Below are 15170 nucleotides of genomic sequence, written 5' to 3'. Positions count from 1 at the left end.
TGAACAAATGCTACTTCTGCAATTCAATAAAAGCTTAATAGAGCATTTCAGGTTTCTTTATTATTTATTTTTTACATGTTGAAATGTTCCATCACTGAAATTGTTATTAATACAGATTATAATTATGGCTTTGTCACTAGTTTAGCAAGCTTTTGATCTCCCAAACTATTTCAATCTCTGCTTGTGTTTCCTGTATATCAGTTGGTCGTCACAGCAGATTTGTGTATCTGTTTGGATCAGTCGGTGTTGTTTTACTCACCTCTTCAACACTGACACTGAACATATGTGAGTTCAATCCCTCCATTATTACTTCAGATATATCAATGGTGGATAGCATACAATTACATTGGTAATGATAATCTATCCAGTGATATCTCTCTTCATTGTTGATTTCTCAGTGAATGGCGAGCGTGTGCTGGGAGATCTGAGAATTGTTCTCTTTGCATCTGAAAGTGTCTTCGCTTCAGCTCTGCTGGTTTTACAGATAGCTGCACCTGGTGAGTCTGAGCTGACTGTGTTTTTATTACAGGATTTGTGTAATGTCCGTGGCTGTTCCCTTTTTGTGTGTTGTCATAAATAAAAAAAAACATAGAGATTTAGTGAAAATCTCTGTTTCAGTTACTCTGAACCTATTCAACTCTATGCTGATATTCTATTTACAGAAATCATAATGAGAATGTTTAAGTATCTGTGTGCAATTTTTTTTTTTTACATCTAACTCTTCTATTCAGTTCTGTTCCATTCTGTTCTGTTCTACTGCATTATAATTTGTTCTACTGTATTCTGTTCTTTTAGGCCCCGTTTACACTAATGCGTTTTCATTTTAAAACGCATAAGTTTTGCTATAGTTTCGCCATCCACACTACGCTGAATTTTTCGAGTGCCGAAAACAGATCATTTTGGAAACGCTGAAGAGGCCATTCAGGCATATATAAGCATCATCTTCACTGTATGCATATTCATACCACGATGCAGCCTAACATTATGCTGCCTCCTCTTCATTCATTTTCAGTGAAAATACGAAACATGCCCTCTCTTTTGCTGAATATCAGTTTTAATAATTAATAATGGCCATTATAACACTATAACGTACAATAAGTTTATACATTATAGGAAATAAAAACAAACAATTACTCAATGTGCAGAATGTACATGATTCCATTAATTATTAACTTATCTCTGCGCTCAGCAAAAACATGTTGACTGAGAACAAGTACTAGATTAAAAAGACCAAAGTCGGGGAACATGTCGTTAGATAAAGACAACAAGATGAAATATAGCTGCAAGCAGCAATTAAGGGGCCAAGCACTATTGGCCATAAGGTGGCGCTGCTCCAGACGTTTTTGAGTACTTTCAGGGCATGGGGTTGAAGATGCATACCATGTTTTGTAATGATATGTAAATGTGTTGGTAAAATATAGCATTTTTGGCCAAAAATCGAAATGGGCGACGCCCAAAATGGCTGACCTGTGAAAATCAGACATCATTCGACTCGGCATGCTCTGCCGGATGTAATGCGACCAGTTTCATGAGTTTCGGACAAAAGGTTGAGACGTTACAAGCCAAAAAGCAAGTTTTTAGTATCTCCGGACCACTAGGGGGCAGTGCGCCGAAACTCCGCCATTAACCTTAGACCCTAGTTGTCATAACACACACCAAGTTTAGTGTGAATCGGTGAATGCGTTACAGAGATATCGCCTCAAGTCCATTTTCGCAAATTCTACGTTAAATTAGTTCGCAAGTTAAACAAAAACGGTTGGTCTCATCAACTTGAATTCCATAACTTTTGGTTGGCATGGTCTGTAGATCATGTGATTCAATTTTGGTGAAAATCGGAGACACGGCCTAGGACGAGTTCGATCAAATATGTTTTTCGAAAAATTTAAAATAGCGCGAAAAAATTCATGACGGAAAATGACGTCATATGGTGCGTTTGAATCGGACTGAGCCAAGGAGTCAGAGGAAAAAAGAATTTTGATTGTAGCCCATTCGGTTCAAAAGTTATGATGATAAACTTACATGAAAGTTTGGACAAGTAGTGGCGCTAGAGAGTTTGATTTTGAGACTTCATATTTGGTCTGATTAATGTTAATACTGTCCTCTATCATTGTGCCAAATTATATAACTTTCCCGCATACGCCTATATGGGCTGCCATTCAAATCTGGCGGAAGAAACGGAAGAAGAAGGAAGAATAATAATAATAGGAACGCTAACGGATCCAATAGGTGCCTACGCACCTGCGGTGCTTGGCCCCTAATGAAATATCACGTTTAGCAAATATAGCGAGATTAGATCCAGCAGGAGATCCTTGATGAACACTCCGAGCACAGCTCTCATCTGGCTAGATATCTGCAGCGCATGCCAGAAAGTGTGTGTGTAGTCACGTGATGTGCGTTTTCAGTGTTTTGGTGTGGACGGAGAGCTGTTCAGAAACACTGGGTGAAACCAATGCTAGTGTGGACGCGGATAGTTTTCATTCTAAAATGCCGTATTAACACTAAAACGCACTAGTTTAAACGGGGCCTTATTCTATTGTTTTCTGTGCTGCTGTGTTCTATTCTTTTTCTTTTTTTTGCTCTGTTCTATTCTATTATGTCGTGTTCTATTCTTTTGTTTCCTTCTATTCTTTGTTCTATTCCATTCTGTTCTATTTTATTCTATTCTTTTCTGTTTGTCTATCCTGCTCTATTGTATTCTATCCTGCTCTATTGTATTCTATTCTGTTCTATTGTATTCTATTCTGTTCTATTGTTTTCCGTTCTACTCTTTTCTGTTCGGTTCTATTCTTCTTTTGTTTTTCTTCTATTCTGTTTTATTGTATTCTATTATTTTCTGTTCGATTCTATGCTTCTCTTTGACAAGACAAACATAGGATTGTAACAATGTTCTATTCTGTACTTACCTGATATATTGTATTCTATGCTTTTGTTTTCTATTGTTTTCTAGTCTATTGTTCTTTTCTTTTCTGTTCTATTCAATTCTGTTCTGTTCTTTTGTTCTGTTCTATTGTATTCTGTTCCATTCTATTCTATCCTGTTCTATTGTATTATATTCTTTTGTTCTGTTCCATTGTACTGTGTTCTATTTTGTTCTACTCGTATTTGATTTATTCTATTCTTTTCTTTTCTGTTTTATTCTATTCTGTTCCATTATTTTGTTTAACTGTATTCTATTTTTTCTTGTCTGTTGTTTTTTTATTCTGTTCTATTGTGTTGTTTTTTGCTCTTTTCTGTTCTTTTTCTTTTACTTTATTCAATTTAGTTTTATTGTATTATGTTTTTTTTTTTTTTTTTGGTTCTCCTATTCGATTGTGTACAATTGCCAACTATCAACATTTTTTTAAGTCATCTGATAAGTTTGTCAAACTAAATAACATTAAATAATTCAAGAAAAAGTCTCCTTCCACAGTAGATTTGAAATCTCTCTCTTATACCTTCATTACACACTACTTTTTAAGTAAATGATGATTTAGTTTTCGTAATATCTAACATTTGACAAAAGTTTAAATGGAAAAATATTTGGTTGTAAAATTGACAGCATAATTCTGTATTTCTTTAATCCCAGAATGAGCTGTAACTGTTTCAACTTGTTTTCACACAACATTAATCCATTTGATTAGATTACAGACTAAAAGTGAGCGTGCACTTATATTTGTAACATTTAGATTGAAATGTGACTGTCATTCATTTGCTCATGTAAATACCTCATTTATCATTAAGTCTAATGTGTGTCTTCTTTCTGTTTCAGGCGAGGCTTGTGAATTTAGAGGATGTCATATGCCTTCCAAGATAATTCTGGGTACCGTGATTGTTGGGTCAAAGATATTGTCGTTATTGAAACTATGTAATGTCATTAACTTTAATTAAGGCACAATCTCTGGGCTAATGTCATAACAAAACGTTCGAGGTTACAGAAGTAACCCTTCGTTCCCCGAGGAGGGGAACGGAAGTGCCATAGAGTGGATGAAATCCACGAATGGAGGAGGATTCGGTTCAGAAGCCGCTTGTCTGAAAGAGTATTGAACGGGCCAATGAATGCAATGAATTGGCAGTGTAAGCTTGCACAGGTGTACTTCATTGCCAATTATCCCAGCATATAAGCACACCTGGAGCGAGCTTCCTTTTAAGCTGAAGAGACTTTCAAACAGCTAAGGGACAGTCATTATGGCGACGGAGTATGGCACTTCCGTTCCCCTCCTCGGGGAACGAAGGGTTACTTCTGTAACCTCGAACGTTCCCCTTCGGTTGGGGAACTTCAGTGCCATAGAGTGGATGAAATCCACGAATGGGAGAAGTATGGAAAGCGCCATAATGACTGCACCTTACCAACGCCCCCGATGAGGGGATTGTCAAGCAAGCGTGACGCACCCACATCATGGGAGGCGCGGTCCTCCAACGTGTCCCTGGCCCTAATTTATCCTTTTTTTTTATATTTATATTTAATTGACCCTCTAATCGATATCAACGCGACCAGCAGAGCTGTCTTCAGGGACAGAAAGATAGAGTCGAGGATCGAAGGGATCTGACGCGGCTTGTGTAGCGAGGGCGAGATCCTAAGAGGGCATGAGAGGGGGCGAGGTGAATTAATTCGCTTAGCGCCCCTGAGGAACCGGATGATGAGGTTATGAGAGTGGAGATGGCAGCCACGTTACCTTGAGTGTGGAGGGCGACAGCCTGCTCTCCAGCTTCTCTTGGCGTAAAGAAAGCACAACGCTTATCTGGCAAATTACGGGGGTCTTCTCTGCGAGAGAGACACCATTCAGTGAATAGACTCCACTTCAGGGCATAGGCGCGCTCGGGGAGGGGGCTCTAGCCCGAGTGACGGTATTAGCCACCGCAATCGGAGGTTACCTAAGTCTTCCTCGCGTCTAATGACCCCCAAAGATCGGCGAGGGTGCCAGATGGTGCCCTGTCCCTGAGAGAGTAGGTGCTCTCTCGAAGGGACTGCCAGGGAAGGGCTATCGCGAGGGAGAGCTCTGACATCCAGGTCCGGTTGAGCCAGAGGGGCCCAACCAGCAACCTGTTCCTCGTCCTCCCTGACCTTGCACAGTAACTGCGCGAGCAGGCTCACTGGGGGAAACGCGTATTTGCGCATGCCCCGAGGCCAGCTGTAAGCCAGTGCATCCGTGCCGAGAGCACTCGGTCAGGGAAAGAACAACTGGCAATGAGCGATCTCGGGGGAAGCAACAGATCGATCTGGGCTTCCCTGAATCGCGCCCATATCATCTGAACAGACTCGGGGTGGAGTCTCCATTCTCCAGGACGTAAGGCTGCCGTGAGAGCGCATCGGCTGCACGGTTGAGCTTGCCTGAAAATCAATGGCGTGCAGCGAATTCAGCCGCGGATGTCTCCAGAGGAGCAGACGGCGGGCGAGCTGAGACATGCGGCGAGAGCGCATACCCCCCATACGGCTGATATACGCCACCGCCGCCGTACTGTCCGTCCTGACCAGCACGTGTTGCCGCTCCAGCACCGGAAAAAAACGGTGGAGAGCGAGGAACACTGCTAACAGCTCCAGGCGATATGCCAGGGCGCGGCGACACAGCGCAGTAACAGAGACTCGGTGTGCGCGCGCATGCCATGCGCGTCTGTGGACTCGATCGTGAAGCCAGTGTTGAAGTGGCCTCATATAGAGTAATGCGAGTGGCATGAAGCGGCTGCAGATGCCATATGCCCCAGGAGCCTCTGAAATAGTTTCAGTGGGACCACTATTTTACTGTCGAGCTCTCTCAGACAGTACAGCATCAGCTGAGCGCGCTCTCCAGAGAGGCGCGCTGCCATGGTGACCGAGTCCAGCTCCAGCCCGAGAGAAGAGATCCTCTGCACGGTTGCGAGTTTGCTCTTTTCTCGGTTGACCTGAAACCCCAACAGGTGGAAGTGCCGGAGCACTTTGTCTCTGTGCATAATCAACTGCTCCGAGAGAGGGCAAAAATCAGCCAGTCGTCAAGAAATTGAGTATGCAGATGCCCGCGAGCCGAAGGGGCGCTAAGGCACCCTCCGCGGGCTTGGTGAGGACCCACGGAGACAGAGAGAGCCCGAAGGGGAGGGCTTTGTATTGCCAAGCTCGACCATCAACGCAAACCGCAGAAACTGACGGTGGCGAGGAAGAGTGGAGACATGGAAATACGCGTCCATCAGGTCTAATGCTGCAGACCAACCCAGAGGACGAACGCACCGGCTTCTGCGTGAGCATTCTGAACGGCAGCTTGTGCAGACAGCGGTTCAAAACGCGCAGATCTAGGATTGGCCGTGACCCACCGTTCTTTTTGGGCACGATGAAGTGTGGGCTGTAAAACCCGCTCTCCATCTCGGCTGGAGGGAGCAGCTCGATTGCATCCTTCGCCAGGAGGACAGCAATCTCCTCTCGCAAGACAGGGGCGGACAGGGGGCTGACCCTGGTGAATACACACCGTGACTTGGGGGGCCATTTCGCGAACTGAATCGCATAGCCGAGTCTGATTGTGCGTATGAGCCACCGCGAAGAGCTGGCCCGCGCTAACCAGGCAGGCAGAGCTCCCGCTAATGGACTCATCGCTACAATCGCTGACGTACCAGCAGTGGGGCAGCGCGGAGTGGGTGTGCTGATCCGGGAAGCTCGCGGGTCCCACGGAAAAGCTGTAGGTGAGATATTTGCTCTCACTCCGAACCCGAGCTCCGGAGGGGAGGCTCGAGGGGTGGGAGAAAGGAGACCGTCCTCCCAGCGCTCGTGAGCCACTGGCGAAACGCACCGAATCTGCAAGCTAGAAAGCATAGCGTCCCAGACTGGCAGATTTCGGGCTGTCACATCTGGGGAAGTGAAAAGTGCCCTTTCATAATGTTTTCATGGCAGTAAAAAGTGCCGTTGGAAATGGGGCCCCGCCCTCCAGCGGGGAAAGAGCAAGTTCCCTCTTCTCCAGATGGCCTGTCCCAGGGACGCTTCGCGGTCCGTTGACAGACTTAACGGCGTTCTGGGCAGGGGGGCTGCCTGCTTCCGAGGTGCCCGACGCGCTCGCTTCGCCATAGGCGTGTGCGGGGGCGGAGCAGCTCTCGTAGGCGGGCGCCTTCGGCGAGGAGCAGGTATGAATGGCACGGTGGGCGGAGCGGGCTACGGACCGCCGATAAGACATCACCCACCAACTGCTCTCTCACCGCCTTGAATTCCTGGGTGAATTCACAGACGGTGTCGCCGAACATGGCTTGGGATATGGGGAAGTCAAGAAAGCGGACTTTGTCGACTTCGCGCAGCCAGGGGTGGCGCTCCTGGATCACTAATGTGGACATCGTCCTCCCCAACACACAGGCAGCGGACTCAGTAGTCCGAAGAGCTAAGTCGGCGGCGGTGCGAAGCTCGTAAGCCTGGGTTGGACCCACCCTCGTGCAGCTCGGCCAGCGCCTGCGCTAGGTAGCGCTGGTAGGTGGCTATCGCATGCAAGGCGGAAGCAGCCTGGCCCGCAGCTATGTAAGCTCTAGCTCCAAGGGAGGTAGATAACTTACAGGCTTTGGATGGGAGACGAGGCGGACCCCGCCAAGAAGAGGCGCCGTGCGGATTTACCGCCATTGCGCACTCAACCTGAGGAATCACCACACACCCCCTGGCTGTTCCACCGTCAAGAGTGGTTAGGGTGGAGGGACACGCAGCATGAGCAGAAAAAAAGTGCTTTACAAGACCGCGTGAGCCTACTGTGCACCTCCGGGAAGAAGGGAACGCCCCTCTAGTCGGTCCGGCCGCGGAGCTGGGGGATAAACCATCTCCAACCCACGGCCGAAGCAGCCCGGGAAAGCACGGCTAACATGTCCGTTTCAGGATCCGTAGTGACAGCGCTCACCAGCCCGAAGGGGGCGAGCGGGTCTGGATCATCATCGGACAATGAAAGCCCACCCTCCGATGCCGCGGTGGACGTCTGGTCTCCGGTGTCATCGGGCGTAAGGGCTACCATCTGTTAGACGGATCGCTTCCCCCGCCCGAAGCTTGGATGGAGCGATTAGAGGAGCGGGAGGTCCGCGGGCCCGTGGGCGACGGATTATCTCTCGCTGAAACCCTCAGATCTGCCCGAGTGCCCGCTGCAGAGCAGGGGACAACTGGGGTGGTTCGCCCTTTTGCAAAGGCTAGCCGCGATCTTTACTGCGCAACAGTCATGGCATCGCAATGACGACATGAACTGCCCGCGAGCAGCGCATTAACATGCTGGACCCCCCAGACATGCAACGCAGTGCTCATGCCCATCATCCGAGGACAGGAAACCACCGCATCCAGAAACGCACAGTCGGAGCGCCGTCCTGAAAAGGACGTGCTGCACGACTGTGTTGCTCTTTCTGTGAAGTTTGCAACTTTATACGCACCGCTCTGGAGGACCGGACCCAAAGAACGCCAGGCAAGGGAGAAACCCAGCTCGACCGTCTGCCACTGCGTGTACACACTCTGGACCGGGAGAATGCTCTCGTTCGCTCAGAATCGCTGGTCACAGCAGGAGGAACCCTCATCGACTCGATCAGAAAGTCTCTGAAGCGAAAAGGATGGCGTCTGCTCGCTCCAGGTGTGCTTATATGCTGGGATAATTGGCAATGAAGTACACCTGTGCAAGCTTACGCTGCCAATTCATTGCATTCATTGGCCCGTTCAATACTCTTTCAGACAAGCGGCTTCTGAACCGAATCCTCCCATTTCGTGGATTCAATCAATCCACTCTATGGCACTGAAGTTCCCCAACCGAAGGGGAACCTCATTCATCTATAGGCAAATCACCACATAGGCTCAGGACTACTGCGGCAAACCTGTCAACTACCACAATGCGTAGTTACATCAACAAATGCCAGTGAAAACTGTACTGTGCCAAAAGGAAGCCCTATGTTAACAGTGTCCAGAGGCGTTATCGACTTCTTTGGGCTCAGAGGCACCTGGAATGGACCATCACACAGTAGAAATGTGTACTGTGGTCAGATGAATCAGTATTTCTGGTAATTTCTGGGAGAAATGGACACCGTTTGCTGCGTACCAAAAGGATCATCCAGACTGTTACCAGCAAAGTTTAAAAACCAGGGTCTGTGATGGTATGGGTTTGTGTCACGCCCATGCATGTTTTAACAAGACAGTGCAGAACCACATTCTGCACACATTACAAAGTCCTGACTGCGGAGGAAGAGGATACAGGTACTTGACTGGTCTGCCTGCAGTCCCGACCTGTCTCCAATAGAGAATGTGTGGTGCATTTTGAAGCACAAAATGCAACAATGTGGACACTGTACTCTTGCCCACATTATAAATCGCGATGTTCATGTGTAATTAGACACTGAACATTTTAAGTTTACTTGCCTCATTCATGTGTCAAATTCACTTAATTCGCAAATGAAATTTACTTCACTATAGACCTTTTTCATGGCTGCTGCATGGAGGGCGCCATAGCGACCAGCGTTTTCCGGTAGAATGCGAAAAACTTCCGTTTACAGTGTTTTCAACTGGTAATTTGCGCTCCGAAAATGGGTTTCAATAACGTTTTAAATAGATAACAGAGCGTTTTTGTGACACACAACTTAGAAATGTGTGTGTTAAAGCCGTTATAATCTGTCACATGTGGTTCAAGAAATACGAGAAAAACGTTCTCCGACTGTAGTTCACGTGTTTGCCGTCAGAAATAGTGTGTGTGTGCGTTCCCGGCCTGTCAGCTGTTAGCTCAGCGCAGAGAGAGAGAAAACCAGAGTACTGGCATGAAACTTAACAGGTATGAAAGTCGTGCAATTTACAAAAATGAGCATTAAAAGTCTGTTATTGATGCTCTGCTGGCTGATTTGCTGTTCATTCTAATCGCGAGCCGTTTGTGTTTTATTTCGTGTGTTGTTTTTACCACGGTTTGTGTTTTTCTGTCATTTTGAAATGACACTAGCCTATATTTTCGTGTGTGTGTCAAACATTTTGGTGAACTACATTTGTTTGGGCTGGTTATATATTTGAAATAAAGAGAAAATGTTGACTTTAGCGATGACGAGGCTTCATTTAAACTGCAGAAGATGCTGCCTGACAACGAGGGGAAAACGCCTCACAGCAGCTGTTTTCCATCCTATTAGATCGCATTTCTTTAAATGATCAGTCCAGGAGATGCTGCTGATGGACAACAGTATTAGTTCAAAGAGGATAAAAGCAGGTAAAATAGATTAAAACTATCGTTTCAAAGCTGTCCAAATGTGACTGTTTACACGCATCAGCTGCCGACCGGAAGTTCTTCGCATTCACCTAGCGCATACACGCAAAGCATACTGGGTAATTTTGTGTTCCAAGAAAAAGGTCTATAGACATGGATTCATGTCATGAGCTTTTTTTAAATGTGTTGCAAGAGCCAGAATTGCTATATGTGTTTTTTTTTTAAATAAATTGATTATGAGAAACACATTAAATAAATAATGTTTGTTGTATTGTCTGCAATGAAATACAAGTCAAAGTTAGTTTAGAAATCATTACTTTCTTTTTATATTTGTGTTTTCCATACTGTCCCAACATTTTCTAATATGTGGTTGAATGATACAGTAATCAAAGACAACATAGAGATAAAAGAAGAAGAAAAAAGAAGAAAAAAACTCACTCCTGAGCCCCTTCTTCTGTTTTAAAGACTGCAAAAGACAAATATGACACAATTAAATTTAAATATCAGCATTTTTTTGGTTTTAACAAAAACAGAATTCTGATTAACAACTGCTTAAATACCACAATGATGTGTAACTGTTATTTTTACTGCAATATATTACACCATAATATATTATCTTATTGTTTGAAACTTTTAAAGACTTGTGGAAAGACCCTGAGTGTTTTTTTTAACCCTATAAGTCCCCCAAAAAATTCAACTTTTTTGGAAATTAGATGTTTATTAAACCATGTAGCAAATAAACAAATTTTTGCCATATATATATTCTGAGATACACATATCCCTGCTGAAAAATCCAGCTTAAACCAGCCTAGGCTGGTTGGCTGGTTTTAGCTGGTCAACCAGGCTGGTTTTAGAGGGGTTTTGGCCACTTCCAGGCTGGTTTCCAGCCATTTCCAGCCTGGTCTTAGCTGGTCAGGCTGGGAGATGACCAGCTAAAACCAGCTTGACCAGCCTAGCCAGGCTGGGAGCCCAGCCAAAACCAGCTATGTCCAGCTTAAACCAGGCTGGTCAAGCTGGTTTTAGCTGGATTTAGCTGGTCATTTTCCAGCCTGACCAGCTAAGACCAGGCTGGAAATGGCTGGAAACAGCCTGAAAATGGCCAAAACCCCTCTAAAACCAGCCTGGTCGACCAGCTAAAACCAGCCAAGGCTGGTTTAAGCTGGATTTTTTAGCAGGGATATTTGATACATCAGGTGTTTAATTTTAATGACAAAAAAAATATTTTGCCCTTGACATTTTGACAACAGAAAACATTTTAGGCAGTTTTTCCCCTTTTTTTTTACCTGTTACCTTTTATCAAATCATATATAACAAGTTTTTAAACAAAGTATTGATCGGGTTGATATTATATCGGTCTTAGAAACCTGTGTTTCAAATATGATACGTGCGGCTCTATAGGGTTAAATACATTTTTTAGAGAAAGTTAAAAAATATTTTATACATTTGTAATTTTGTTGCTAACCATTCGATCTTTGTTAGTTTTTGCATATTAAACATATTGAGTATGGACAAAATTTGTGATATTACATTGTTATTAACGGTATGTTATGTATCTGCCAAGTATAAGCTAATAAAACTGCTATGACAACAAACAAAAATACTAATTATAGATTTAATTTGACATCTGTCTGAATAATGTATCTAGAAATAAAGCAAATATGACTGTGTATTCCCTATATATCAATGAGTGTAAAAGATTCTCTTGCTTAGCACTATACATTTTTATACTACAAATATCAAAGTGTTATACCACATGCATGATACTACTAAATAAAGTATACACATTACTACCTTACAAACTAAACATCAACATGTTTTTGTTACGAGGCTGAATAGATAATTAACATAGTTGTTATTATCGTTAATAATCTCAGTTACTACTCTGTTAGCCACAAGTAAGACTTTGTGTTCGCTTCAGTGTACTGTATTTAATTACTTTAATTAAGATAGCTGTGAGTGAATAAATACTGATTTAAAGAGCTGTTATTAGGAAAACCGCCGGTTTTACCATATCTGGAGGGTCGAGTGTTTGTGGTGAAATCTGTGCGCGTGCCCGTTACCAATGGAAACCAGCGCCGCTTTTCCTCGATGCATCAGCTGATCAGTAATTAATTAATTAAATCTTCATTTCCACTGGAGATCTTCAGTTTCTTTTACTTGTCTTGATGGCGTGGATTTAGACACACATTAAATTCTGAGTGTGTTTTTGTGTTCTGAACAGACCAAAAGAGCTTTAGCGTTGATTCATCTCTTAGTCCGAGTATAGTTGAAGAATCTGTTAGTCCGAGTCAAATACATTAATGTAAAGTGACTCTGTAAATGAGTCCACACGAATACATGAGCTGTTATTGTTTACGAATGAGTATGCTTTCATACGAGCTGTTTATGAATCACTTTGTCCTCCACCGGTTTGAAACCCGTGTGCCTCCTTGACGCGCTTCCTGTTTACAACAGAGCATCGTGGGTAATGTAGTTCAGTGATTTACAGCTTCAGTTTCTGTTCTGAGGTAAGGAATCGTTGTTTTCCCATTTATTTCTTTGTTTTATGTTTGTTTAGTGTAACAAAAGTTGTTTGTTTTGTCTGTATTTTCCTTCCCTGCTGAAAAATCCAGCTTAGACCAGCCTAAGCTGGTTGGCTGGTTTTAGCTGGTCAACCAGGCTGGTTTTAGAGGGGTTTTGGCCACTTCCAGGCTGGCTCCCAGCCATTTCCAGCCTGGTCTTAGCTGGTCAGGCTGGGAGATGACCAGCTAAAACTAGCTTTACCAGCCTAGCCAAGCTGGGAGTCCAGCCAAAACCAGCTATATCCAGCTTATACCAGGCTGGTCAAGCTGGTTTTAGCTGGATTTTGCTGGTCATTTTCCAGACTGACCAGCTAAGACCAGGCTGGAAATGGCTGGAAACCAGCCTGGAAGTGGCCAAAACCCCTCTAAAACCAGCCAACCAGCCTAGGCTGGTTTAAGCTGGATTTTTCAGCAGGGTTTTGTGTATGTATTTGTTTGTGTGTCTGTGGGTGATTGTGCGGGTCTGTTTGTGTACGTATTTGTCTGTGTGTGTCACTGTGTTTATTTGTGTGCTTGTATGAGTCAATATTTTAAACTTTAGTTGATGTGTAATGTAGCTGTGTAAACATAAACAACATCTCTAAGTGTAAGACGCTCAAAATTCAATGCAATAAGTGAGTTACAGAGTTAGCTTAGCAAAGCCTACAGCAAACGAAGTTTGGGGACTACTAAAAAATACATCAGGGTTAGTGAGATCACAAACGCTTCAGGCAGGGCCGGCCTGTAGCATAGGCAAATGCTAAGGGCGCTGTACATCCAGGGGGGCACGCTACATGAGCGCAGTTAAGTTGCTTTTGTTTTCAATATTTCTGACACATTCAGTGATTGACGGCAATTACTCAAAAACCTCTTACCCTAAAAGATCTTAAGCGTGTTTCCTACAAAAAGACAAGGCTGGTTATGTTTCACAGCTGTCTTTTTCTTTTTTTTCCACTCGACATTACGACCACTGCTCCGTTTAAGCCCTCGCAATATGCATTTAGCCGAGAGAGCTCGCGCTGAGTTGTTGCTAGAGCGGATACGTTTGCGGCCGGAAGTTGACGCAAATTATTTCTATTATTTATTAAATTTCTTATTTGTTGTATTTTATTAACGTCTACCCCCACCACAACCCTTAACCCAACCGTCACAGTAATGTAAAAACTGTAGTTGTACCGAGTATTAGTTATGTTATCTATTAAATTACCCAATAAAATGTATTTTTTAACGCCTACCCCAAACCCAACCCTAAATCCAACCATCACAGTACTGTAAAAATATTAATTATTGTTATACAATGTCATAAAAAAATGCTGCTTTATTAATGTGCATATCGCACTTCCGGCCGGACGCATATCCGATCTAAACTTTACCCTCAGTAAGGGACTGTCGAAAAAGTGCTTAATTTTTTCGTTTTTTTTTTTTTTTTTTCGTCCTGCGTGTTTTATTTTAAACACAACAAATTTTCTCTTAAATGAGCACAAACAGTTACTAAAGTAGTAGTTTGCTATGTATTCTATCATTTGAAGCTATTTGTTGTCCCATATTTTTTACATCCCAACGTTGACAGATATGACATAACATTGCTAATCAACAAATAGCTATAGTACTATCTGTTAGTCAGCTAATGTTATGGATGGGCATAGATGTTAAGGAAAATAGTAATAGTAATGGAACTACCCCCATCATTCCTTCCTCAAGCAAATGTGAAAATATTAGATCTATTCAGCAATAATGTTAACTGCATTGGCATATTTATCTGACGTTTTCCCAGCTTGTAGTAGTCGATCAAAAAGCTATTTAGTTTGTTATGACTATACACTAGCAGTGGAATTTACTGCGATGAGACAGGGCGCTACCTGAAATCTTGCCTATGTAACAGAGGCCAGCCAGTGTGTGCTGTGCAGGTAAACCTCACTCCTCTAACCTCAAAAGGTGCTCTAGCGACAGACGCTAGAGGCCATGGTCTTTAGCCTCCTTGGTAGAGCAACTGACTCCCATGCGGAAGGTTGCCGGTTCGATACCAGCTCGGAGCGGGTTGGGTGGCGTAGGATCGGCGGGGTTACACCTAGGGGGCCAAATTGGTTAGGTCCGGGTCTGGCTTCAGGTTATGCAAATTCTCCACGCGCATACACCCTGCGCAGCGAAGGGGTGAGGCCTGAGGTCAGTGTTGCCAGATTGGGCAGTTTTGAATTTTTTTTGCGGGTAGTGTAAAATTGGGTGGTTTTGTAACGGCGTGCCTGCCAGCCCCGGTCTTAATTTTTAAACCTGTTATGATACCCCATAGAGATGCTATTAAAAATAGTCAATTAAAATACCATCAGTTAAATAGACTTTGCCCTTCTTTTAGTTGCTCAAGCGTAAAACAAGGCGAAAAGCCGTTTACTCGCACGTGCACACAGGATCGGCAGGCTAGCGCAGAAGCTCCATTGAATATACTGGGGTAAAATAAACGCTCGTATTATAAAGACATGACAGGGGAAATGTAATTTAATGCAGTGCTTTATGTACAATCTGA

The 15170-nt window shown here is 44.0% G+C and overlaps 1 protein-coding gene and 1 long non-coding RNA gene across 5 annotated transcripts in view; one reads left to right on the top strand and one right to left on the bottom strand.

The window, feature by feature from the left end:
- The window catches only part of LOC100333752 (uncharacterized), a 36679-nt gene extending 32534 nt beyond the window's left edge, over positions 1 to 4145 (top strand). For 3 of the 4 annotated variants that reach the window (XM_073944027.1, XM_073944026.1, XM_002667304.8), the window contains exons 13-15: positions 202 to 285; positions 399 to 497; positions 3749 to 4145. In XM_073944027.1, the coding sequence (XP_073800128.1) occupies positions 202 to 285; positions 399 to 497; positions 3749 to 3867 (302 nt within the window). In that variant the 3' untranslated portion in view covers positions 3868 to 4145. Of the gene's footprint in view, positions 1 to 201; positions 286 to 398; positions 498 to 3748 lie in introns of those variants that run through there. The other variant, XR_012400755.1, reaches the window with a different exon arrangement.
- Positions 41 to 12535, bottom strand: LOC141381116 (uncharacterized). The gene is made up of 3 exons (XR_012400785.1): positions 12121 to 12535; positions 10551 to 10578; positions 41 to 556 (listed from the first exon to the last, which is right to left on the bottom strand). It is a non-coding gene; the product is annotated as an uncharacterized lncRNA (long non-coding RNA).
- Positions 12536 to 15170: the final 2635 nt, after the last annotated feature.

This window comes from Danio rerio, chromosome 3 (genome assembly GCF_049306965.1).
Source record: "Danio rerio strain Tuebingen ecotype United States chromosome 3, GRCz12tu, whole genome shotgun sequence".
Classification (NCBI taxonomy): Eukaryota; Metazoa; Chordata; class Actinopteri; order Cypriniformes; family Danionidae; genus Danio; species Danio rerio.
This window is presented reverse-complemented; position numbering and strand designations above follow the sequence as displayed.